This window comes from Daucus carota, chromosome 6 (assembly GCF_001625215.2).
Source record: "Daucus carota subsp. sativus chromosome 6, DH1 v3.0, whole genome shotgun sequence".
NCBI classification, from domain to species: Eukaryota; Viridiplantae; Streptophyta; class Magnoliopsida; order Apiales; family Apiaceae; genus Daucus; species Daucus carota.
Genome location: NC_030386.2, coordinates 26,213,295 through 26,238,148, shown reverse-complemented (window position 1 = coordinate 26,238,148; position 24,854 = coordinate 26,213,295). Strand labels below are relative to the sequence as shown.

The following is a 24,854-nucleotide window of genomic DNA, read 5'->3' as shown; positions in this document are numbered from 1 at the left end:
CATATATAATTATATATTTTATAATAGATATAATTTATATACTATATCTAAATATATAAAATAAATAAATATAAATATTATTGCGGTTCGGTTCAGTTTGTATTCGGTTTTAAAATTTTTAGAAACCAAAACCAAAACCAAAGCCTCGGTGCGGTTTTTTTTCAGTTCGGTTTTTATTCGGTGCGGTTTTATTTGATGCGGTTTCGTGCGGTTTTTGCGGTTTTTGGTGCGGTTTTAATATTCGGTTCGGTTTCTGCTCATCCCTAGTGATTGGTATTTTTGCCCCCCATAATTAACAAACATACGCATTTGCATTTGCATTTTGCATCTAAATTTCACTGGTAAAATGTTGTTGTGTTCAACTTAACGCTTGCTGTTTTGTGTTTAACTTAACAAATTACCAAAACAAATAACAAAATCAATATGGAGTCTATAAACATGGAGAGTGGAGACTATGACAAAGTCAACACCATCGACTCCGACATACCAAACTCGCCGCCACTCACCATTGCAAAACCGCCGTACTCTCTCTCCTCGTTGTTACAACAATCTGCGTTCTAATTAGGGGCGAGCAGGAAAAACCGAAACCGCAAAAAAAACCTAAAAAAACCGAAAAACCACACCGAAAAAAACCAAACCGCAAATAAAACCGAAAATAACCGAGATAAAAAACCGAAATTAGTGGTGCGGTTTTATTTTCGGTTTTATGCTAAAACCGCACCGAAATTAACCGAACCGAAATATATATATATATATATATATATATATATATATATATTAATAATAGTAATAAAGCACCTTAGTCATTTTTAAACTTCACATCTAATTTTATATGGAGGTTCTTCTTCCATACTTGCATATTTACTGAGTCACTTAAATAACCGGGCACCCAAATATTTGGAGGAGCGCTTGATCGAAAATAGAGCTATTGTGATTTGCCCCAAAGCAGAAATATTTCTGTTATTAATCTGCTAATCAAATTTTATTATGAAATTTATTCTACTTTTTTTATTTATGTACTTTTTGAAAACTTTTTATTTGAATTTCATGATTAGTTGATTTTGGGTAATTTTATTGACTTGACATCATCTAATTTCTTGTCAAAATATGTATGTTTTAGTTTTTATTGTGTATTAAAAATTTTTAGATGAAAGTATGTAATGTTTCCTATATCCTCATATGGAAACAATAGTAAATAGTAACCAAACATATTGTATATATTCATGAAAATTTTATATTTTTTTAAAAAAATCATTATGCACAAGAGTAGCAAATAATAGTGGAAAAACCGAAAAAAAACCGCAACCGACTAATGGTTAACCGCAACCGAAAAACCGTTTTAATTGGTGCGGTTACGGTTAATGATGATTAACCGAACCGAACCGCATTCATCGGTTTGGTAACGGTTAATGTCCGGAACCGCACCAAACCGCACCATGCACACCCCTGGTTCTGATATCCGAATCCACCACTAGTCACAAAATTGAGGAGTTTAAGGAGACAAAAGCCAAGACTCGTGTAATACTGTGGGTCTAGTTGCAGGGGTATAAGGGATAATGGATATGTACATATTTCAAAAGAACCTTCACACAATCCGACCTTAGCTCAGTTGGTAGAGCGGAGGACTGTAGTGGTTAATACGCCGAAGCCATCCTTAGGTCGCTGGTTCGAATCCGGCAGGTCGGAACTTTTTCGTAATTATTTTATTATCTGTTGACATGACATTTTCCAAATCCAGGGCAATATCATCCTTTTACATGCATTTTCACAATCTTTCGATCTTTCAATCTCATTACTAATAAAATATTAAAACTTAAATCTCTTTATATAATAACACGACCACCAATTTTACTTTTGACTAAAAATTCATTTTACATGAACTAACTGAGTAGGTGGTATTCCTACAATATTCACCGTATTTGACACTCTAATATTTAAATAAATCTAAGATATGTATCTTCAGTTATATCACTTAGAAAAATAATTATTCCATAACGTTTTAAAATATATACATCAAAGTCAAACATCATTATTTTAGAAAACGGTGTGATAATAAACCAATACTACATGCTTTAAAAAACAATAAACTCATACTACAAGTACATGATTTGCTGTTCTAATTAACTCGCTGTTTTGTGTTTAACTCAACAAATTGCCAAATCAAATCACAAAATCAAGATGGAGTCTATAAACATGGTCAAAGGCTATGATAAAGTCAACTCCACCCCCGCGGACATTCCACCCCCTCACCTCCACCATTCCAAACTCGCCGCCACTCACCGTCGCAAAACCGCCTTAATCTCTCTCCTCATCCTCTTCTCTCTCCTCGTTGTTACAACAATCTCCGTTGTAATATACAAATCCACCACTAGTCACAAATCCAAAACCAAAACTAACTCCACCACGGCCCCTCCTCCTCCTCCTCCTCAATCAAACTCATTAAACACCTCCGAGTCAACTCGACTCGTTTGCGCCGTGACTCAGTACCCTAACTCGTGCGTCTCCTCCATTTCGTCGCTCAAAAACCTCCCTCCGCAACTCGGTCCTCAACTCATCTTCACACTCTCTCTAAATATCTCACTCTCGGAGCTCAAAAACGTGTCGTCTTTCCCTAAAACTTTGATTTCGAAGTCTAATGAAGCTAACACTGTGTCGGCGCTGCGTGATTGTGTGAGTTTGTTCGATGACGCGGTGAGTCAACTCAATAACTCGGTTGCGTTATTTGATGGTTCGGAGAAGGAGGCGTTGACGGAGGCGAAAATTGCGGATGTGAATACGTGGATAAGCGGTGCGATGAGTGATCAGGAGACGTGTTTAGATGGATTGGAGGAGATGGAATCGTCGGTTCTCGACGAGGTGAAAGCGAAGCTGCAGAAGTCCAAGGAATGTATGAGTAACAGCTTGGCGATTCTCGCGAATATGCACTCTCTTCTCGATAAGTTTGGTCAGACTTAGCATTGATCTTGAATTTATGATCTTACACACAAAACACTCACGCACTCATCTGTTATATGTTGATGTGTTGATATTTAAGCTTTCCTTATATTTGTATTTGTGCAATTTTATGAACTGTATTTTTTTTTCACCTCTCGATTTGATGAAATTTTACACTTTGTATATTTTAAACGGTTTAAACCTGTATGATTATTGAATGCTGCAATTTTTACTGATTTGTCATTTTCTGAAACAGCGTTAAGTATTTGGTAGCTTAACTTTGGACGATAATCTATCATAATTATAAGGCAATATAGTGGTTGGTAATTGGCATTGTTTTATTTAACTGAAGAAAAAGTCATGTTCGCTGATCCGCAATGTTGAGGCTTATATTTCTATATATTTTTATCAGTCCTATACCTCCATCTTAGTAAATTTTAGGATTTCTTTTCTAATATGCCTCTTCTCAAAAAATGATCTATAAATATGTCCCGTTTGAAGTTGTAATTATAAATGTATCCTAAATCAGATTTTTATCCTAATTTGAATTTAACTATGATTATTATCACTACTACACATCTTTAAAAGACATTTTTGCTACTCTTTATTCTTTAAAGTACCCAACAAATACTAGATGAAGTTGCTATACTTTCTCAAGTTAGTCATCAGAATTACTGGATTGTTGTGTTGAAGCTGAGCAGCTATTGATGACTTACTAGTACAAATCTAAGGGAACTCTGCATGATCATTTACATGGGAAATACTCATCAAACTTTGTGGACTGAAGTCTAGGCTAAGAATTGCCTTACAAATAGTTTAAGCACTTGTGGAACTACATTCTTCTGCTTACACTCCCATCTACCATAGAGATGTGAAGTCAACAATCATACTCCTCATGGCGAGTCCAGTGCAAAAATTGCTGATTTGGTCTCTTAAGATTGGCTAGTCCGGGTTGAGTCATGTGTCTGTGCAAAGTGTTAGGTTATTTTAGTTCTATTTATTAAATATAAGTTACATATATAACTATATTATATTTATATATGAGTTAAACTTTAACTATAGGTCATAAATTTTTGAACAGAAAGAGATATACTGATAAATATAGTAGTTAATTTGGGATATAATAGAAAAATAAAATTATATGTCATCTCCATCTTTCACTTCTTATTTTTGTTTTATGGACCGGGCTACTAGCTGTTAATTTTAGTTTAAGCAACTCTTGATAGGGATATCTAGCATTCTTTAAAATTATAATACTAATTGTGATGCCAGGCATACCAAAGAATCATAGATTGTTAACAATAGATTGCAACAACTGATCTGTCTAAAGCTGTATGCCCCATACATCACATATTCATATGTGTCTTCAACGGTTCTGAGTTTAGTTTTGTAGTTCTTAACTGTACTTCTACAAACTGTCTGATCAGATCTTGGTCGGCATTTGAGCATAATATAAAGGTAGAGCAGAATGTTAGTATATAAAGACTGATCATTATTGTTCTTATTAGAAGTTTGGTAGAATTGTGTCTCTGAACAAACTGCGAAGAGACCAGAAATAGAATTACTATCAATAGTCGGGTTGCATGACCTAGCAGACCGGACATAACAGAGCATGAAGAAGATACGATGTATAGATGATATGAGTTTAAGCTGAGGTGATTCTCTATTGTTGTAGAAAGTCTTTTAGGACCTCTATTAAATTGTTGTCCGCAGAATCTAGTAGTTGAGAAAGTTTGTCACTTAAATCTTTCACCTCTGTTTGCAGCCTGTTAATGTAACTGCACGTCTCTTTGAGAATATCCAAAGCTGGTACCTGCTCACATGCAATTCCAGCACACAGAATTTAGTTGTCGGCATTTCTTGTTTACATTTCTCTGAAATTTGTATTCCAGTTAAACTGATTCTGAAGCACTAAAACTGTGCATTCTGAATGTTTTTCTTTACTGATTCTGTCCTTTGAATGTTACTGTTTATGGTTTGTTATGGTAATAGCAGTTTCCACTATTATGTGTTGAGACTTAACTTCTATCAAACCATCTATAGAGTGCTTTGAAATGACCAAAAAAAAAAAATTAAAGTTACAGAGAACAGTACATACCTGTGTAACGCTAGTGTCGCTGGAGTTTGGTAGCAACTCGGCCAGTGCTAATAATTTTGAAGCAAGACCATTAAGTTCATCATTGGTAATATTAGTAGTTGTCCTGATGCTTGACATGACTTCAACACAATATGTTGCTTTCTTTCTATATGGAAAACTGTAAGACCTTGAAAGTTTGAGGGAAAGAGTATGTTGCTTAAAAGGGCAACGGCCAACGGGTGGTTGGGTTGCAATGTTAGATACAAGTTAATTGAAGAAAGAAATTAAAGATGGAGAATCATTTGTAGTTGTCGTGGACACTGTTGTCTGATTGTACTGCAGTAGGTACTGGGGCCTAGGTAGTTGTCTTTTTGCTTGCGATAAAGGACCTTGTGATTAATCAGTTTCAAGTACTTGTAGCTTGCGCAAATGGTGTTGTAACTTATAATTATGGAATAACTTGGCAAAATAAACTACTGACGTGACAATTGGACTCCTTTTTTTCTTTTTTTTTTTTTTTTTTTTGAGGGGATACCTGGTTGCGGTCCTTGCAGAGCATCCTATTAGACCCAACACCGGGTAAATTGAGTGCTTGCGCACTGGTAGTTGGCCCCTCTCTCCCTGGAGCCTTTTATGTTTGTGTCATGATTTTATTCAGTTTTAAAATTGTATGGCTGATGCACACATTGCCTTGTCTTTTCTTCTCAACTGATTTTCATGCATCCTAAGTATTTGATGGTCTGTGTTGCTTCTACTTAATTTAACAAAATTGATTGGGCAAGTTTAAAGTGACTTGCATGTTTTGCTTGAAGTATCCATTTGGATACAGTCAAGCAATTTGCCTCCGGCAACAATGTTTTGATGTGGTTTCTTGGACAGAAGGTTTGAGGTTTGCCTCTTTTCCCTGCTTTAAGCCAGGTTAACGGTTGGTAATTATCATCTGTTTTACTAATAACTATATTGCAGTTCCTTTAGAGAGTACAGATCGAAAACGTTTCGGCTGTTGGATCATCTTCTGCTAGCTGCATAGAAAATTGCCAGGGCTGTACTGTAAATCTGTAATACACCCAACTTATAAGTGTAGCGAGCATGCTTTCTCAGAGTATATGAATATAATGTGATACGGAAGCTAAAAATGTTCCTGGATTGATCCACCAGTCTTCAAGTTGTCCCCGTAAATAGTGGACGAAAGTTGGTTGTACGATTGAGAAGAGTGGGGGTGGTCGGGTAGATAACATGAATATGACTCAACCCGGACTGATAAGTGGAACAGTATAGGTGAAAATGATACCTGTGGTTGATTTTGAGCCATTTTTTTCATGTGCTTCTTGTGAAGACCTGAAGAGAAGTTGATTGGGACTTGAAGGGAGCTGGTGTACAAATTGATTTAACCTACTGTATTGTATTTGTATTCTATCAGAAAATTTCATTAATATTTTTTTCGATCATGTATTTGTAATTCTATATTTTAGTTATTTATTATTTATGGTGGGATTATGATATGAATGTAGTTTATCTTGCTAAGATCTGTAGTTGGGTATGGCATGGATGATAATTGAGTTTTTGGGACTTTGTATACCGGTCAATTAGATTGGTCCCGTAATGACGATATGAAAACAAATGTATAGTCGTGAGTATGGTGCTCTGAGGCTGGACAACTCTTTATATAGTCATATTTCTGGAGCTATATAAAATGGTGCACTGTGTGTGTTGGATATTTGGATTTAGAATAACAAAGGGCTTTGTATATAGCAGGACGTTTCTTGATCTTAATCACATTGTTGGTGAGGAAACTGCTCTCTCTAGCATAAATGAAATCCTTTAACTGAAGGTCTGATCCTCATTAGGCATCTCCAACAGGTATTAGAGTATCTCTGAGGCTCTGATAAAATATGATGCATGGAATATTGTTGGAGTTTATATTTTTAATTTTATATTAAATTACTATATATCATATTTTTTATATTATATTTAGGAACTAATTAGGAGATTTGAATATAATATCTATGTTCAAGGAGAGCAGGATAACGTCTAGTACATTCTACCCTCGTTAACAGTTAAAGTCTCAATAAATTAATAGTCGGATAAATTTGAGATTAATAATTTGGTTAATAATCAAGGGAGTGATTAAAGTGAGCTTTATATATAAAGTTGGTCAGTGAAGTCGGTCTCAAATTGATCACTTAAGTACCTCTAAATATGAGTTCAAGGAGTAAGAATATTATTTTTAAAAGTTTACACATTATTCATTCTTGAATATTCAACATTAAGTTTTATTATTAACTTCCGGAGACATTTTAATATCTTTCAGTTAAATAATAAATTTTCGAATGAAAAAAAACTACTCAGATTATTGGTGTATCTTGATGAGTAAGTGAATTTTGTCAAAAAAAATATTATTAAATCATGACTTTTAGTATTTATGATTATATTTTATCAAATTTATTTACTATTTATTTTTAAGTAGAATAAAAAAATAACTATATAATATTCGAGTATCCAAATTTGGGACACGAGTATACAAGCACAACTTCTTTTTACGTATTTGAATGAATAATAAAATGAATATCTACTTCAAAAACAAAATAAAATTATATCAAGATTTAATAATAATAAACTGGAATGTTTTTAGATTGTGTTTGGTTAGTGAGAATTGAATGGAATTGAATGAAATGAGTAAAAATACTTGGAACTAATAGAGGCACAAAGAAAGTTTTGAAAAAAATATAAAAAAGTGTAAAATTGTTATGATCAGATTTGAGACGAAATTGAGGATGAGAGAGAATGGAGCATTCCATCTCAAATTGAAGGTGTGAAATCTAGTACATAATGTAAAAAATTGAATGAAGGAAAGAATGAAATTTTTTAAAAAATTGTTCACAAGATAATTGATTTTTCATCTTTCCCTTCCGGAGCCATTCACCCCATCCAGATAACATGAGAGTGGTTTCCATGTGGTGTTGAGTTCCTCCAGGCAAATGCTACTGCCCTTTTGGAATGTTTAGTGCGAAGTTTTGACCATTCATGATATTTTTGGTTTTAGAGTTCCTAGATTTGTATTTAGCGTTTGTTGAAGGAAAATCTTGTTTGATTACTTCATGTCAACAATGTTGTCTTGTACCTGCGATTCCCTTCCGATTAAGTTTAGTGTAGCATTGCTCATTTATGAGTACGCAGTTCTCGTTTAAAAGGTTAAAATAAAATAAATCAGTTTTCACTTTTAAATGAATTTTATTCTTCAAAATTGGACTAAAATCCTAACACAAAAATATTGACTAGATTAATCGTTTTACTTGAACGGATGGTTTTTCTTGCTGGGAGTCTGTGTTTGTCATATACACTTTACAGCATCAAAATATTATCTTAAATAAATCTAACAAAATTTATAAAAGAAAAACTCAGCACAAAATTGGCGAACAGCTCAGAGTTGGCAGCTCTCTGATCCTCTTCCGGGGTTCATACTGACAGTCCATCTTCCCGGACTAGTCATCACATTTAACCTTCTCCAGAAGGAGTTCCTCAATGGCCTGAACTTCTGTTCCCATAGGGATTGCTACTGCTAAATCCATTCCGACTTCGTCCGTCATTTCGTTTTGTCTTTCTGAATTTGGAGGCACTACTATCTATATTAATACTAACCTTAGGAGGGTTATCAAAGCAAAATGAGGCTGCCACCCCCTGCAAAGAACAAATTAATTGGTCATTAGCTTGTGAAGTATTAGAGAATCATCATTCACAATATATATACAATAGAAATGATACACAAATATTGAAAAAACAATAGATGTAAAACTTAACTTGTCTCACAATAAGGACTGACAGATTATTTGACTTATCAGTGATGCATTTGAAATAATTATCGTAAATCTCATATACTTCCCATACTGCCAGACCAAATTGAAGGGTAAAATTTTACATAGTAAAAAGTATCATCTTACACAGCTCTGGGAAATATGAATACTCCCTAATCCTATCTTCACATCCCTAACAACATTGATAAAATTCTGAAAAAGAGAGTCCATTAATAAGAACATCGAGTCACCTGCAGATCAAGGCGGTGAACATTAAAGATGTCCTTGCTAGAATGTGAATTGTATGCCAGCACATAAGATCTATATGCCTCTTTAGCAGACTTGTTCAAATAATAATTGTTAGACACTAACTTTTCCTGCACATAAAAAAAAAAAAAAAAATTCATTATACAAGGTAGCGACGTGTATACAGTTACAAATAAAAGATAATTATATACACATGGTAGTTACCAGATGAGATTGCACATTAGCCAGCTTCTTTTCAGGAAATTCATACTCTTTTACAGGCACCTTATCTGCCTGAAACATTTTAATGTGTTGTTTAAATAAGATAGATATTTTGACATCACTTACAAGCAATTCAGATTAAAAAGCTCCTTAAAAGCACTTAAAAGATGTTTAGCATAATTTATGATGACTAAATTTAGTTCACTTGTATTGTGGACGAACTTCTGTTATTAACTGTCATCCTTTAAAGTAATAACCAACATCACCTTGGTATTAAAAAAAATTAACAATGCAATGATTTTTACTAGCTTGGATGATCTTAATTATTTCACAAGCTTGGAAGATCTTAATTATTGCACAAATAATATTATAGTACTTCATAAAAGTAATGGTCATGTGCCCCATCCAAAACCTTTATGATGTTAGACTAACAAAAATGTGCCAAAAGAGCATACCTCTATGATTAGAAGTCGTAAGATTTGTGTTTATTAGTTTTAGTTCGTTATACTATTAATGTATTTCTAACCCATGAATATATGCAAGACCTTAAGATAGCTGAGAAACTGCAACTCTTCTGGTGTCAGGAAAAGCAGGGCATTTCCTTTTGAACCTTCACCACGAGCTGTTCGACCAACTCTATGCACATAATCCTGAGATAAATATCAAAAGAATATTTAACAAAGTGAAAATTAGAAATTTAACAAGACACAATGAATAACACAGGAATTTTCATTTATAAAATAGAAAATAGAAGTAACCACAACAATTAAAAAAAAGGTTGATCAAGACCGTGGGATCATCCGGTGGATCGTATTGAATAATCCAGTCCTACAATCAATGTAGAACACAAATTAGAGAGTTAACGCAGTGGTACTGTTCCTATAGGCAGAACGAGACACGCTAGGAGGTTAAATTCTCATCTCAGTACGATAATGGAGCACCATAAAAATACAGCATATCAGACATTACTCAAAAAATATTGCTCTCAGTATATACAAGACTAGAGACTGGTACCACACTTTCACAAGCATAGTGAATTAGTAGAGAAATTGGAGTACAGTTTCAAACAGAAACTATAAACTCTAATTTGGTACTACTCCTTAATTTATACAACCTATGGAATTTCAACTACGTAAGAAAAAACATATATAAATCACGTACCACGGCAGGAATATCAAGACCACGAGCAGTAACATCAGTACACAACAGTATTCCTTTTTCTGCTTTACAAAAGTCAAAGAAAGTAGTTGTTCGTTTCTGCTGCTTTTGTTGTCCATGAATGTCAAAGCAATCCACATCAATGTACTTCAGCAGTTCTGAATGAAATTTGACTGAGTTGACTGAAGAGAAGAAAACCATCACTTTCTTTGATTGATGTCGTTTTAGGAAGGAATAGAGTACAATAAATCTCTTGGCACATGGCACAACACAGTAGCCTTGCTCCAGTCCTTCATTAGTGACCTACAGATCATTACTTGTAATTCATGACCAAACAACAGTTTATTTAATAAGCATATTTTGAATAGGTTTTTTACACTCTTCCTTTCATCGTCTACACCAATGTAGACACAATCTTTCAAGGATAAGTGTGCCAGATCTGCAACCTGCAAAAGACAAAAAGACAAAAAGAAGTGATACTGTGATATTTAAAATAATACAACATGTGAAATCTGAATCCAAAATAAATTACACTAAGAGTGGCAATGTGCAGTGCCCGAATAGTAGCAAAGGCACTCCTAGTGCTGGAAGATCAAAAGTTCAATTATTATAATACACCCCGTGTGACTCATATACACAATACCTTCTCCGTCTGGGTAGCAGAGAAAAGGGCTGCTTGCCTCTCCTGCAAGTCAAGTAAATGATAAGCTTCAAGGATAGAGGACAAGTCATTATTTCAGAACATGCACAATGAGGCAATTCATATTGTCAGAAGAAAATCAAAATAATTGTAACATGAACATCTGTAATGTCAGCTTCTTAGATTACAAGTTTGCCGGGAAATAAGACCTTGGGTAGAATTTTGATTATCTGCTTCATTTCTTCTTCAAAGTTTGCCTCCAAAATTCTGTCAGCTTCATCAATCGTCAAACACTGCAACATTCAAAAGCCAACTTATAAAATAGCTTTAAAACTTTTGAAGTGGTAAAGCATATAAATACAAATACTGCAGCGCAGGGCATTACAGTTCTAGCTATCAAAGCACAGCATTCACACAAACTGGGAAAGTCACTAGGCTACTAACACTTGTATCAATTTACCTATATTAAGCTCTTATGTCGTAATTTAAAAGGGAAGATTTAAAGAGGATACTAAATTTAAAAAATGAATAAAGAGCTTTTAAGAAGTTCTCAAGATCATAGTTATACTAAATTTATCTTAAGTACAATATGATTGAGTTTTTCTATTCAATGACTTTAAGATTTCACACATGTATCTCTAATAAGCAATAATGCGAGTGCTATACCAGCTGAGATGACTGAAAAAAATCAACCCCAACCCAAGAAAGTATTCACAACCATGCAACTCTACTTTTTGTTCAGCTCAATCTATCATTTTCATATTATCCTCCTAGTTGTTCTTAGAGCTAACAGAATATACAGGAGGAACTTATAACTAAAAGGCCTTCCATTTTTTCTGACCAACAATTCTGCCATGCCCTAAATTACAATGAGTTGAAATGAGTGCAAATTGGTCTTAATGATCTTAATACCAAAACAAATATGGCATGTAATCTATTAAGGCTTGCATATAATGAAATTTAGCGCGGTGCAGAACATAGCCAGAGTTACCTTTAGACGATTGTATATAAACCCCTTGGTGTTTTGAAGATGATCAAGAAGTCGGCCCGGGGTTGCCACCAATAGATTAACTCCTTTAGCTAGTCTTTCTGCCTCGCTCTTCCTTGCTGAACCACCAATGACCAACCCATGAGTCTGTGAATGATACTTTAATAGTTCCTTTGCAACTGCATGTGTCTGCAAGTTTTAAACATAAAAATCATCAGATGATTTAGTTGAAAAATGTTATTTAAGAATCAAAAAATTAAGAGCCAAAAGCTGGTAGAAAAAACCCTATAAGTGAGTGAATTTAATAACATTTCTAGTATCATGCTAAATTTGGAATAGAAATAAAGTTATATATGGTCCTACTACACTAGAGAGTAGAGACAAAGTTAAAATAGAAACTAGAAACTACTGATTGTAACAATTATCTTTAGTGATTACTCAGCTTTTTTATATAAATGAATACACACACACACACACATATATATATGCATGTCAACCTCTAATCACAAAACACAACTGTTGATTCCAGTCGTCACCAAATTTCGACGATTTACAACTAGAAGGCAGAAGAGAGATCGAGGGAGAGGGAGAAAAAAGGGCTAAAGAGTAGGGAAAAAGGTCATGGAAGGGACGGGGTGGAGAGAGCGAGGAACGGGGAAGGAGCGGTTGGGGAAGATAATCACTAAATATAACTACGCTAATTAATGATGTTTCTAGTTTCTTTTCTCCTATTTGTTTCTATTTGATTATTTGCATGTGTGTGTGTGTGTGTCAAAGTTACACGGATAGCGGGTCAATCGGGAACGTGGTACGAGTACGGGTACGTGAGACGTTACCTCAAGTGAATCGGATACGACGAGGCGGATCGATTGGAGGATCCTTTTTTATCATAAATATTTTTTAAAAATTATATATATTTCAGCTATCATTTAGATTCATAGTTTAATACAACAATTATGTCTATGCTAGTATTTAGTTTTATTTTTATGAATAAAAAATGAAAAATGAGTAATTTGTTAGTATAAAATTTAAGCATCTATCATGATCTTTGAATAAGCCACATTACAAACATCGAATAAAAAACAATAATAAAAAAAAGTAAAAAGAATAATATATATTACTCCCACTTCAGTACAACTAATGAGTCATTGACCAATAATTATTATTATCACATCGGTATCTGCATCAGTGCGTCGTCTTCTCTCCCACTTCATCTTTTTCACACGCTTTCTTCATTTTTTCCTCCAAACAGTCATATATACATATGAAACAACCCATCATTCTTTTTCTTCCCTTTTTTTTTCAGTTTTATAGCCGCCGGAACAAAACAGATGGGTTCGCCGGAAACGATGAACTGGAACGCGACCCATGGCGATCCGGATCGACTTCGACCCGTGTTCCCGTACGAACGATCTAGTTCACGGATCCATGGGTCGACCTGCGAACCGGGTAACTATATCGTGTGTGTGTGTAATAGATAGATAGATAGTCTTACTCCAATACAAACCTTCTTAAAATACAAACTACAAACTAAAATAAAAAAAATCTCCAAATCACATCGAAATATAGCATACATGGGTTGGTTCAACTGGTTAAAAGAGGGGACTTGTATCTTTTTGGTCACAAGTTCGACCAGAGCCTGTCGCTTAAGTGCGGTTTACCTTGGTTCACGTCGTTTGCAGGCACGTGAGCTCGTGGGTTTACCCAGTGCGCACCCAAAGGGTAGCGGCTGCGGGTTCCTACGTTAAAAAAAAATAAAAAAAATATAGCAGATCGGTCTGGTATGCAAATTGATCGTTGGGAGATGAATAAAAATACAGTGAAGTCAGATGTCGAAAATAAGCTCACCGATTGACGAGAAAAATCAAATTAAAAACGAAGGAGTTTATGTGGGATCATGTGTGAGAGGACGTATTTTAATAGTGTGTGGTGACTTCTAGGGGGTCATTAGATTACATTCATCTAAGAGCCTCGATTAAATTTGTGGTTTGTACTTTAATTTCATTAGTATTTGATCAATTGCCTATATGTGTGTGTGTGTGTGTGTAAATATTACTTCAACTTTACATCACATAATATAGAAGCAATTTAATCTTTCATATTACCATAAATTCAATGGATATAAAAAGCTAAGTTACAAGGAATTGCGTATGCCATACCAAAAGGCATGAGTCTTAAATAATATAAGTGACGTACTCGTTGGATAAGATCATTTGTTTAAGCGAATAAAACTCAATCAAATAATTCATAATTGTTCTTTGTTCATTCATTAAGATTGTTTGGTTACCTTATCTTTTTCAGCTAAAAAATGAGTTATACACTAATATTAAGAAAAAAGAAACCTAATGGCTCATTTCAATATTTTCTAAACAATTCCGCAATCTTATTCATACATAATTTATAGGAGTAACTTACAACAGTGTAACGAAGAAAATAAAGACAAATATCAGAGACATAATCACCAACAACAATTATAAATAAAACAAAAGGCAAGGAAAAATCAAATAGAAGTGTATGAGAATAAGGTAGAAGAACTTATGTCCACATTGAGTGAAATTTTCATGTAATAAGAGGTAGCATTAGAATGAGTGAGAAACTGTGAGCACATGTAAGAATCTATAGAGTACAGAGAAGAAACAAACTACACTTGCTGCTCAGCAATTTAAGGTAATTCTAATGTCATGGTACAAGATGTGTTTTACAGGTGACGGACAATTTGGATCGACCAAAATGTACACTGGGCTTTCTGCTTTCCAGATTTTGGCACATGTTCTCGAACTGAAATTTTTAAGAAACTCACTTGAATTAATTTTATGGACTATTTCACTCAATGAGAGACACAAACAAGTCAGATAATGCTTCTAACAGATGGCATAACCAATACTAAAAAATCCTTTATAAAAAAAATATCACTTGGCAATGATATGATATTTAATATATATTTTATGAGTTGAAAAACAATATACAGCCTTCACTAATGAACACTAAATGTGGCTTGCAGGGTTTAAAATTTGGGAAAGATTTTAAATCGAGCATCTTTGTACAAGGATCTCTAACTTTAAAAGTGTAGCTAACAACAATTTAAAAGTTACTTTAACGAGGTTAAGGACTATACCTGAATGGCAAGTTCCCTAGTTGGGCAAATGATGATAACGCCCGTCCCGTTCCAAGGAGCAAAATGAAGTTGATAAAGCAACTCAACTGCTGGCACTAGAAACGCAAGTGTCTTCCCAGAACCCGTCCTCGCAGCACCAAGAACGTCTTTGCCTTCAATAAGAAGTGGCATAGATCTAGCTTGAATCTGAAATTACATATATTTTTACTTGAGGAAGGCAGGTCTATACACAAGAAATTAATTGCTAAATCAATGTTGTATGCATAATTCACACACATGTTATCGAACAATTCTCATTATCGAAATAGCTCAACTTTGTAGTTCCATTCCCAAATTCTGTTTTTCAAAAGTAGGGAAAAGATTACCAATATTGGTAAGTTATAAAACAAGTCTTCATCCGGTCTTATAGAATATCAGTTTCTATTTCGCGAACATTTACCTAAAACTACAATACAGGAGTACCACAAAAACCCATAAGGTAGTGGCGAACAAGTAATGTCCAAATCCAGTTGATGCTCAACAAAATCCGTCTATATAAACATTGTCCTAAGAAATTTGAATCATATACTCTCCTAGAACATGGCTAACTAACTAATTTCATAATACAAGTAGCAAGAAATGTCAAATGTATACTATCAAATGCACCATTTTATAAATAATAACAAAGCAAAAGTATAAATTGCTCAAATAAAAAGGGGGGTATTGGTATTTGATACCTCAGTCGTGTAATGAAAACCCATATCTTTAATGGCTTTCATGGTAGGTTCAGACAAGCTCATCGACTCAAAACTGACTGTACTCATAATCCCACTGCCACTTTTCACCTTCTTCTTCTTCATCATCTTCTTCTCTTCTTCAGTCTCATCTGCTTCTTTTTCTTTTTCTTGTCGTTTAAGCTCAAAGTCATGCTCTTCTTCCTTTTTGTTCGTCTCCAATAACATTATCTCTTTGATATCACTATCTCCATTTTCATTCTTCTCAACTTCTTCAGCTAACGTAACTGATTTTTCGCTCTCTTTTCTGCTTCTCTTCCTCTTCCGTTTCTTCTTCATATCCACATCTTCCGATTTCGGGTTAGAAATTTTCTCAGTATTAATCATCCTTACTCCAATGTTTAGCTCTCTAGTTCATTCCGAAAATATGACAATCAATATGCAAAAAATATTAATAACCATTGATTATAATATAATAAACAAATATAGTAATGACCATATCAAGAATTGAAACCCTTAGTTAAATTCATAAAACACAGACAGTGGTAGAACCAGGATTTCGAAACAGCTGGAATAACCAGCCCCTTTTATTTAAACACATGCCACATGCAGACGCTAATTTGCAATATACAAACACACCCATAAGAAAGTAAGTAGCGAGTTACCGAGTTTGGCAGAAAATAAATATGACCGGCACCGGCGGTGGTGGAAGATGAACGAAGAGCAGGGTGTTTTGTGGAGATTAAACCCTAAATATCAGCTATTGAGTGGAGAACCGGAGAGGCCAATTTTAGCTTAATTTTATACGGGAAAAGTAATAAAAAGATTTTATTTTTAATATCTTTGGACAATTTCATCGTAAATACGCGTGTGTAATAAGAGTTGGGATGGCAAGATAATCGATCTGACACATACCCGATCTGAAATTCAAATTTTTGGATATATCAAACTCGGTTTTTTTATTTGGATTTGGATATAAATTTGATTTTTGTACCTGAAATTTTTTTGAATTTGGATTTGGATATGACTTTTATCGATCCGAAATCCGAAAAAAAACCTGAAAACACGCACACACACATATATGGATACATATGTATTATTTCTACACCATATAATATATTCATATTAAATTATTTATTATATATATATAATATATGTTATTTAAATTTTTTAATGAAAGTAATATAATCTCAATATCAATAGATTAGGTTAAAGGAATAAAAGATTATATTCAAGACAAATATTTCATCAGTAATATATTGTTTAAAATATGTTATAAAATGACATGAGGGAATGTTATTAAATAAAATTAATTTAAAAATTTTGATCCATTGTCTTCTATCGCATAGTTTAAGTATAAGCATATTTTATATAAATTTATTATAATTGATAAATTGAATGATTGGTAATAATGAAAATTAATATGCTTTAAACTTATATTGTTCTAAATTAAACAAATAAAATCTCATCCAATAATCTACTTTGAAAAAAAAATACTTGATTATCATAGTTTCGACATGTTTATAATTTTTTTATTTTTAAATATTTTTTAAAGATATCCGGTTGAAACCCGAATCCGATCCGAAACTCAAAGGATTGGATTTGAATTTTACATTTTACTATCTGAACCCGGTCCAACCCGAAATATAACGGATTGGATATGGATTTCATGGAACCCGACTCGATCTGACCCGATTGTCATCCTTCACGAATTGTTTAACTAAAAAGAAATTACATCCTCCCAAGTCCCAGCTTCTTTAGTCTACTCGCACATTCTTCTCTTACACCTCTCTATAACATACTCCGTGTTTCTTTCTCCATTCCATTACAGCTTGAAAACATATATATAGTTATATATATACACACATAAGTATCACATTATCACCATTCACCACAACAGAAAAAATGGTGATTATCTTCTACAAACTCACTAATCACAGTGTATTACTTTTGCCATGGTATCTAATTTTTCTTTCTGTGGTTGAAAAAATGACTAATCTTTAGATGCTGGATGTAGCTGTTACAGAAGACATGTACAATAAAGAAGAAGATGGCCGAAAAGATGAGGCAAAATATCCCCATCCATCTCATTGGATCTGTATGTGTACCAACAATATCTTCGAATAATACATATTCATATTCATAAATATTTGTGTTTAGTCTCCCCATCCAAGTCATTGGATCTGTATGTGTACCAACTACCAACAATACCATCAAATAATGCAAATTCATATTCATAAGTGTTTGTGTTTAAAATAAACTAGCATAAAACCCCGTGCGAGGCACGGGCCTCTAGTTTTTGCTGTGTTTTAAATAATATTCATGTGTCATCATATTGTTCTCGTACGGGTCTTGAGTTTGTATTGTGTTTTAAATAATATCCGTATGTCATCATATTGTTTCGAGCGTAACTATTACGTTTTATTTTTTGACAAAATATGTAAATATGAAAAATGTAATATTTGCAACCTAATAGCATTAATAGTAATAATAAGTACTATTCCCTCCGTCCCATTTTATATGACCCTATTCCTTTTTGGGACATCTTTAAAATAATGAACTTATTATATTTACTATTTCTAAACACCACTTTTCACTATTACACCCACTACTTCTCTATTTTATACTCTTTTTTATTAATTAAACACTATTACACTCACTATTACCCCCACTATCTCAAATCTATTATTAAATTTTGATATGTTCCACCACTTTACTCATTTTCCAACTAAATTTACTCTTTTTACTACATTTTTCTTAATATGCGTGAAAGTCAAATAAGATCACTTAAAATGGGACGAAGATAGTATATTTTTAAAAAAAATTATGGATCAAAAACTACATTTGAACTGATATTTCTATATTCAAATTCGTTAGGATATAGAGACCATTATCATATTATCTATGTTCGAAATTAATACTGAAATTTTAAATTTTAAATATATAATACCTCATTAAAAGTATCTCTATTTTATTGTTGAAATTATTAAATTATTTCAACTAATATACCATGATTTTGATGAAAACTTGTTCTTGATATGTGAATTACGATATCCTAAATCATGATTAAATGAAGATGTGTGGTCCGCGCTATCTTACATTTATTTCTTCTTTTTTGAGCGTACGTTTGCATAATTGTTAAAGTGATTGACGGAGCAGATCATCAACACATTCTTTTTAGCATATGTTGCACACATTTTGTATAAATAGAAATTGAAACATATGTTGTATGTAAAAAGACACATACCTTATTTTATTATAAAAGCATCAATTGAACTACTAATTGTATAATTACACCCCAAAAATTTCTGACACCTTTGATGTGTCTTATCCTTTTATTTTTCATATCAATTATATAGTACTTCAACGTATTATATTTTTATTGTTAATTTAAAAAATATTAGATGATTATTACTTGGGGAATGACCTTGTATACTGTTTTTTCAATCTTATTTTCAAAAATGCTACCTTCTCCAATCTTATTTTCAAAAATATCACCTTCTCCAAAATCTTTCAAATATACTATCTTTTTGAAAATAATTTCCAAAAATACGGTGGTTGCATATGCAACCAGGGGCACACCATGCATCTGTTGTAACTTACAGTTTTAGTTGCATTTAGTTGCATATGAGGTTGCATTTAGTTGCATTCAATTGATTCTATTGCAATCTAATGACCCCGCCAGGGGCACCGATACATCAGTTGCAACTTACAGTTTTCAGTTGCATATGAGGTTGCATGCAAACTCATATGCAACGGAAAACTGTAAGTTGCAACTGATGTATGGATGCCCCTGGCGGGGCCATTAGATTACAATAGAATCAACTGAATACAACCTCATATGCAACCACATATATGTTGGGTTTCGGGGCAACAAACGCAGCGGATAATCGACGTAAAATCAAAAATTCCGAAACCCTAACCCGAGGATCCATCTATAAAGTATGGCTGGTCATGGAGATACGAAGTAATACCTTGTTGAAGTTTTACGTTAGCGAAAGATGGAGGTCCGGAACAAGCAATCACCACGCAGCCCTCGGTTTAAGGATCGCGTCTCTAAGGAGTCCACACGAACGTCTGATCGCCAAAGATCTCCGGAGCCGGTACTAGCCGAATGCAGCCTCTCTCTCTCTCTCTCTCTAGCCTCTCTCTGATGTAGAGCTGCTAGGGTTTTAGTAAAACGAATTTTTTTATATCACTTAACCCTAAACCAATACATCATTATGTATTTATAGGGAAGAGAGAGATAGATGGGCCAAACCCTAATCGGATTTGGGCTTCTCCAAACCTAATCCGATTTCGGTTTTAATATTAAATTCGAAATTCTAATTACTTAATTAAGACCGACTCAATTAAATAATTTATTTCGAACTTAATCATTTAATTTAAATTCAGAATTTAAATTAAAACTCCTTTAAACGTTCAAAGTGTGTGACCCTTTAGGTTATTATTACGTTGGCAATAATTTTAATATCCAATAATAAAATTATAAACAATGAGCGGCATCTAGTAATACATCATTGCTACCCAAGTAATAATAATAATTGGTGATTCAATTAAACGTTTTGTGAATAATTTACAATGTAATATAATCCCTTTAACCTTATATTATAGATCAGACTCAAGGCATGTATTGTGTCATCCTCTTCATCGTCTAATCCGAATTTCCTTGATCAATGAGTAGACTATTAAACAAATCAATATTTGAGCACGGCCATGCATTTTATAGTCTCACTCAATCAAGAGGCCAATAATATCACTCCTAAAATAGGAGGGTTAAATCATTCATATTTCTCATACGATTCATAATATACCCAATGTACATTTCATCATCACCCGGTCAAAGGTAACTTTTAGTGCAACCAAAGTATATTAATTCTCATATAGAAATATAATGATATCAAGTCAGAGGATCATTACATCATTATCACAGTGAGAATTTCCAATGACACTTATTAACATGTAAAATCTCACGGTGGGTCATTCCAGTGCCATGTGTCGATACATGCACTTATGTTCTTGACTTTAGCATCACTATACCTATGATCAATGAGATGTGATCATCAGTCAACAAACATACTAGTCTTAATGCATCATTATTGTCCCTTAACAATAATACTCGACTAGGGATATTTAGGAATATTGATATTATTCTCATAATCTCATTTCTAAGTCACGTACTTAGAGATATAGAATTACATATAATATTCCAAGGACATTTATTATGCTTTCAATTTATTACGCAGTAAATAAAGACATAATAAATATTTATTCAATAATCAATATAACATAATCCATAAATGTCTACGATAGAACACAACAGCATTGTCTCTAGGACACCAATACTAACAATATATTACTAACAATATATATATATATATATATATGGATTCCAAATATGAGGTCGAAAATGATATTTGAAAACTGGAACTTGAAATCAGGATTTGTAGTTGCATATATGGTTGCATATGCAACCACCGTATTTTTGAAAATATTTTAGAGAAGGTAGTATTTTTGAAAATAAGATTGGAGAAGGTAGTATTTTTGAAAATAAGATTGAAAACTTGGTTATGAATAAAAAAAGCCCTTTTTACTTTGATATAGTATGTTATGACATTATCTCGTTATAAAATTTTAATTTTTTATAATTAGTTTTTTGAGTTTGTCGATTAAGACTTTTAATGATTTTTCATGTAATCGTTATAAACCAGATCCCAAACAAATGATTTTTAGGAATTTCAAATAGCAAAAAGAGAGTAGATATGAGTTAGGCATCATGAAGTTCATAAAACCATGAAATATTTAGTTCAATTAGTCGTGTAGTTACTTTTTTAGCTTTGTGCAAACTTACATTTTTAAATATTTTGATACTCGTATTTATTAGGAGTGATCAATGTGGCATATCATGTTCAATTGTTAAAGATCAAGTCATATATTCGATATTTTGAATTATGAAAAAACTATTCTTGTTCTAGTCCCGTTTAATCAGATATTAGTTTTCACCGTATCACGTCAGATTATCCGATCAGAATTAATTATATTTTATTAGTTTAATTTGTAAATGATTAATTTAATTGTAGTTTGAATCATTTTACTTAATTAGTATATTATATATCGAATGATAACATATTAAAAATTATAGTTTTAAGACTTTAATATATATATATATATATATATAACTTATTTCTCTGTGTTATTTATTTAACCAAGTAAAATTTATAACTCAAATCTTTTTAGTAGTTCTCATAAACGCGTTTTATTATTATATGGTTGACTTTTGATTAACAATGTAGAATTTCCTTAAATTCACCTTCATGTCACAAGTTATAGTATTTCAATTACATATATCATCAAAATTACATCATTTAAATATATATTCTGACACCAAATTTGATGTATTGTCACTATTTTTATATCTATAATTTTTTAAAAAAAGAATTAGTTACACATCAAATTCTGAATTCATAAGTTTAAAATAAAAAAAATAATCTAAATAGGAATATTCTTTCAGTCACCTTATTTCGTGTTCTCCAAAATATTGTAATCTCTTTATAAATCGCCTTTAATAATAAAAGAAATTAATATGACAATCCATGTTGAAAACCCATCAATTTTTCTTTTCAAAGATACTCGCTTAAACCTCAGTTTTTGTGCTTATTTCTCACATTCATGACTTAAAATTTCTATGATATTGTATCGGTGCTCGTTTAAACTATTAAGTTAGATTTGAATTCATTTATTTTTATTCGAATATGAATTATATCTATTTTTAGAAATCTGAATTATGGCTCGAACCCGATTATTCATGATCTTTTTCAATTTTAAATTTATTTGCTTAAATAATTAATTTATAGATATTAATCTATCATGTAAACAATATATGAGACTTAACTGAAATAATAACTTGTCTCAAATAAATAAGATATTGAAACGAATATAAATACAAAAGTTTTAAAGTATGTGGTTAATGCTTTTGAATAACGAAGTAATTGTTTGTGTAGTTGAAGTGTTTTGACTGATGTAGTTGCAAGAATAACATTTTTTGTATATATATAGGTTCAACACTAAGCGCAGGCATTGGTGCCGAACCATTTGACGACTAGAGAAGATACTGCCAACTGGACTGCAAGGCACATAGAGCGCCATATGATAAATATGCTTTCAAAGACATCCCCCATGAAATTGGAAAACAATATGGACTTGGCTGTAAGGGAAACTATTTAAATTATAGACCTGAAAGTCTGTAAGATTAAGAATAACACTACAAGCAATCATATATAGTTTAACGGATTCTATTATCATCATATGATTACAGAATAACACTACAAGCAATTATATATAGTTTCTCCTTTACAAAAAGGCAGTATATTAGCTTAACCTGTACAGGAATTAAGTTTCTGCATCCTAGCGAAAAATTGACCTCAGAAATACTTCCTTATAATATAATTCTGGCACACTGGTGCAATGTGTAATACATCATCCTCGAGGCTTAATAAGGTGCTAGACTTGTGATCAGAAATACTTCCTTATAATACAATTCTTGAACTTGGAACGTGTTGTTACTGCCAATTTTCTTACTGATTTATTGTTTTTATGTAATAGTGTTGAGCACTTGGTAGCAAAAGACATGTTTGCTAGTTCTCACTTATAAGAAAATTAAATGGAGCTCTGAAAATAAAAGTAAATTATATGGCAGTTCCTGTCTTCTTTCGCCTTTCAGTTTTGTTCCTCGGACTAGGCTACTAACTTATACTTTTACTTTTAGCAGTTCTCGGTAGAGATTTCTAGTATTTAGAAACTCATGTTAAAATTTATTGCAAATGATTATAATTCTATTACAAATAGTGATGCCGGGCATACTAAAGAATCAGAGATTATCAACGTAGATTGGCGATAAGGGATCCATATGAAGTTGATCTTCTGTGAATTACATTTGTCTGATCAAATCTTGGTGAGCACATTAGCATAATACAAAAACAGATCATTATTTATCTTACTAGAAGCTTGGTTGCATCGCGTGTCTATCTGGAAACAGCGAATAAACCAGAAAATCAGAAATAGAAGTGATATCTCTCGTCTGTTCACATGACCTGGGGAAACATGATATAACATAGCAAACAGAAGAAGCTACAATTATATAGATAGTCTGAGTTTTAAGCCGAGGTTGAATCTCTATAGTTGCAGAAAGTCTTTCAGAACCTCTAGTACATTGTTGTCGGCAGAAGCTAGTAGTTGAGAGAGTTTGTCGCTTAAATCATTCACCTCTGTTTGCAGACTGTTAATGTAACTGCAAGTCTCTTTGAGAATGTCCAGAGCTGGTACCTATTCACATGCAATTCCAACACACAATTTAGTTTTTTTTTTTTTCTTTTACATTTTTGTAAATTTTGTATCCTAGTTAAACTGCTTTTAAAACACTAATAGAAGTACAGTCAGAAGGCTTTTTTTACGCGAGATGGCTCTGTCCTTTGAACATTACAGTTTATGATTGGTTATCTATAGAGTGCTTTCAAAAACTTGAAATGACTAGAAACAGTTTAATTTACAGAGAACAGTAACATACCCTTGTTGCGCAATTGGTACTAGAGTGTGGTAGCAACGTAGCCAATGCTAATAGTTTCGAAGCAAGACCATCAAGTTCAGCATTGGCAATATCAGTAGCTGTCCTGCTGCTTGACATGATTTCGACAGAGTATGTCGCTTTGTTTCTTATTCTTGAACTAATCTTTTCTGGAAAACGGTGAGACCTTGAAAGTTCAAGGGAAAGAGTATGTTGCTTAAAAGAGCAACGGGTGGATGGGTTGGAATGTTGGATACAAGTTAGTTTAAGAAAGAATTTAAACACGTTTAGTTATTAGCAGTAATTGGTTGTCGTCGACACTGATGTCTAACTGTACTGCAGTAGGTACAGGGGCCCTAGGTACTAGTCTTTTCGCTTGCGAAAAAGGACCCTGGGGTTCATCAGTTTCA

General features: G+C 33.0%; 2 protein-coding genes and 1 non-coding gene across 3 annotated transcripts; 2 read left to right on the top strand and 1 right to left on the bottom strand.

Moving 5' to 3' along the window:
* The first annotated feature begins 1,594 nt into the window (after nt 1-1,594).
* TRNAY-GUA (transfer RNA tyrosine (anticodon GUA)) lies at nt 1,595-1,686 on the top strand. Its single transcript is given in 2 exon segments — nt 1,595-1,631; nt 1,651-1,686. It is a non-coding gene; the product is annotated as a tRNA-Tyr (tRNA).
* A 507-nt stretch (nt 1,687-2,193) lies between these two features.
* On the top strand, nt 2,194-2,955 carry LOC135147256 (putative pectinesterase/pectinesterase inhibitor 26). Its single transcript, XM_064080158.1, has one exon. It carries the CDS (start codon nt 2,194-2,196, stop codon nt 2,953-2,955), a length of 762 nt encoding a protein of 253 aa, XP_063936228.1.
* Nucleotides 2,956-8,269: 5,314 nt separating this feature from the next.
* On the bottom strand, nt 8,270-16,689 carry LOC108224669 (DEAD-box ATP-dependent RNA helicase 51-like). Its single transcript, XM_064080318.1, has 13 exons — nt 16,550-16,689; nt 15,888-16,293; nt 15,172-15,357; nt 12,060-12,245; nt 11,278-11,361; nt 11,072-11,113; nt 10,806-10,874; nt 10,432-10,731; nt 10,060-10,098; nt 9,816-9,920; nt 9,274-9,342; nt 9,054-9,179; nt 8,270-8,689 (listed from the first exon to the last, which is right to left on the bottom strand). Exons 2-13 carry the CDS (start codon nt 16,269-16,271, stop codon nt 8,531-8,533), a joined length of 1,749 nt encoding a protein of 582 aa, XP_063936388.1. The 5' UTR covers nt 16,272-16,293; nt 16,550-16,689; the 3' UTR covers nt 8,270-8,530.
* Between the last annotated feature and the right edge of the window lie 8,165 nt (nt 16,690-24,854).

Bases quoted from the DNA above. Each gene is read 5' to 3' on its own strand.
- LOC108224669 (XM_064080318.1), bottom strand. From the start codon at position 16,271: ATGATTAATACTGAGAAAATTTCTAACCCGAAATCGGAAGATGTGGAT. The intron at 11,114-11,277 runs GTCTTATTTCCC...CTTGACTTGCAG, and splicing joins TAATCAAAATTCTACCCAAG to GAGAGGCAAGCAGCCCTTTT. The intron at 9,343-9,815 runs GTCTTGCATATA...AAAATGTTTCAG, and splicing joins AGTTTCTCAGCTATCTTAAG to GCAGATAAGGTGCCTGTAAA.
- LOC135147256 (XM_064080158.1), top strand. From the start codon at position 2,194: ATGGTCAAAGGCTATGATAAAGTCAACTCCACCCCCGCGGACATTCCA.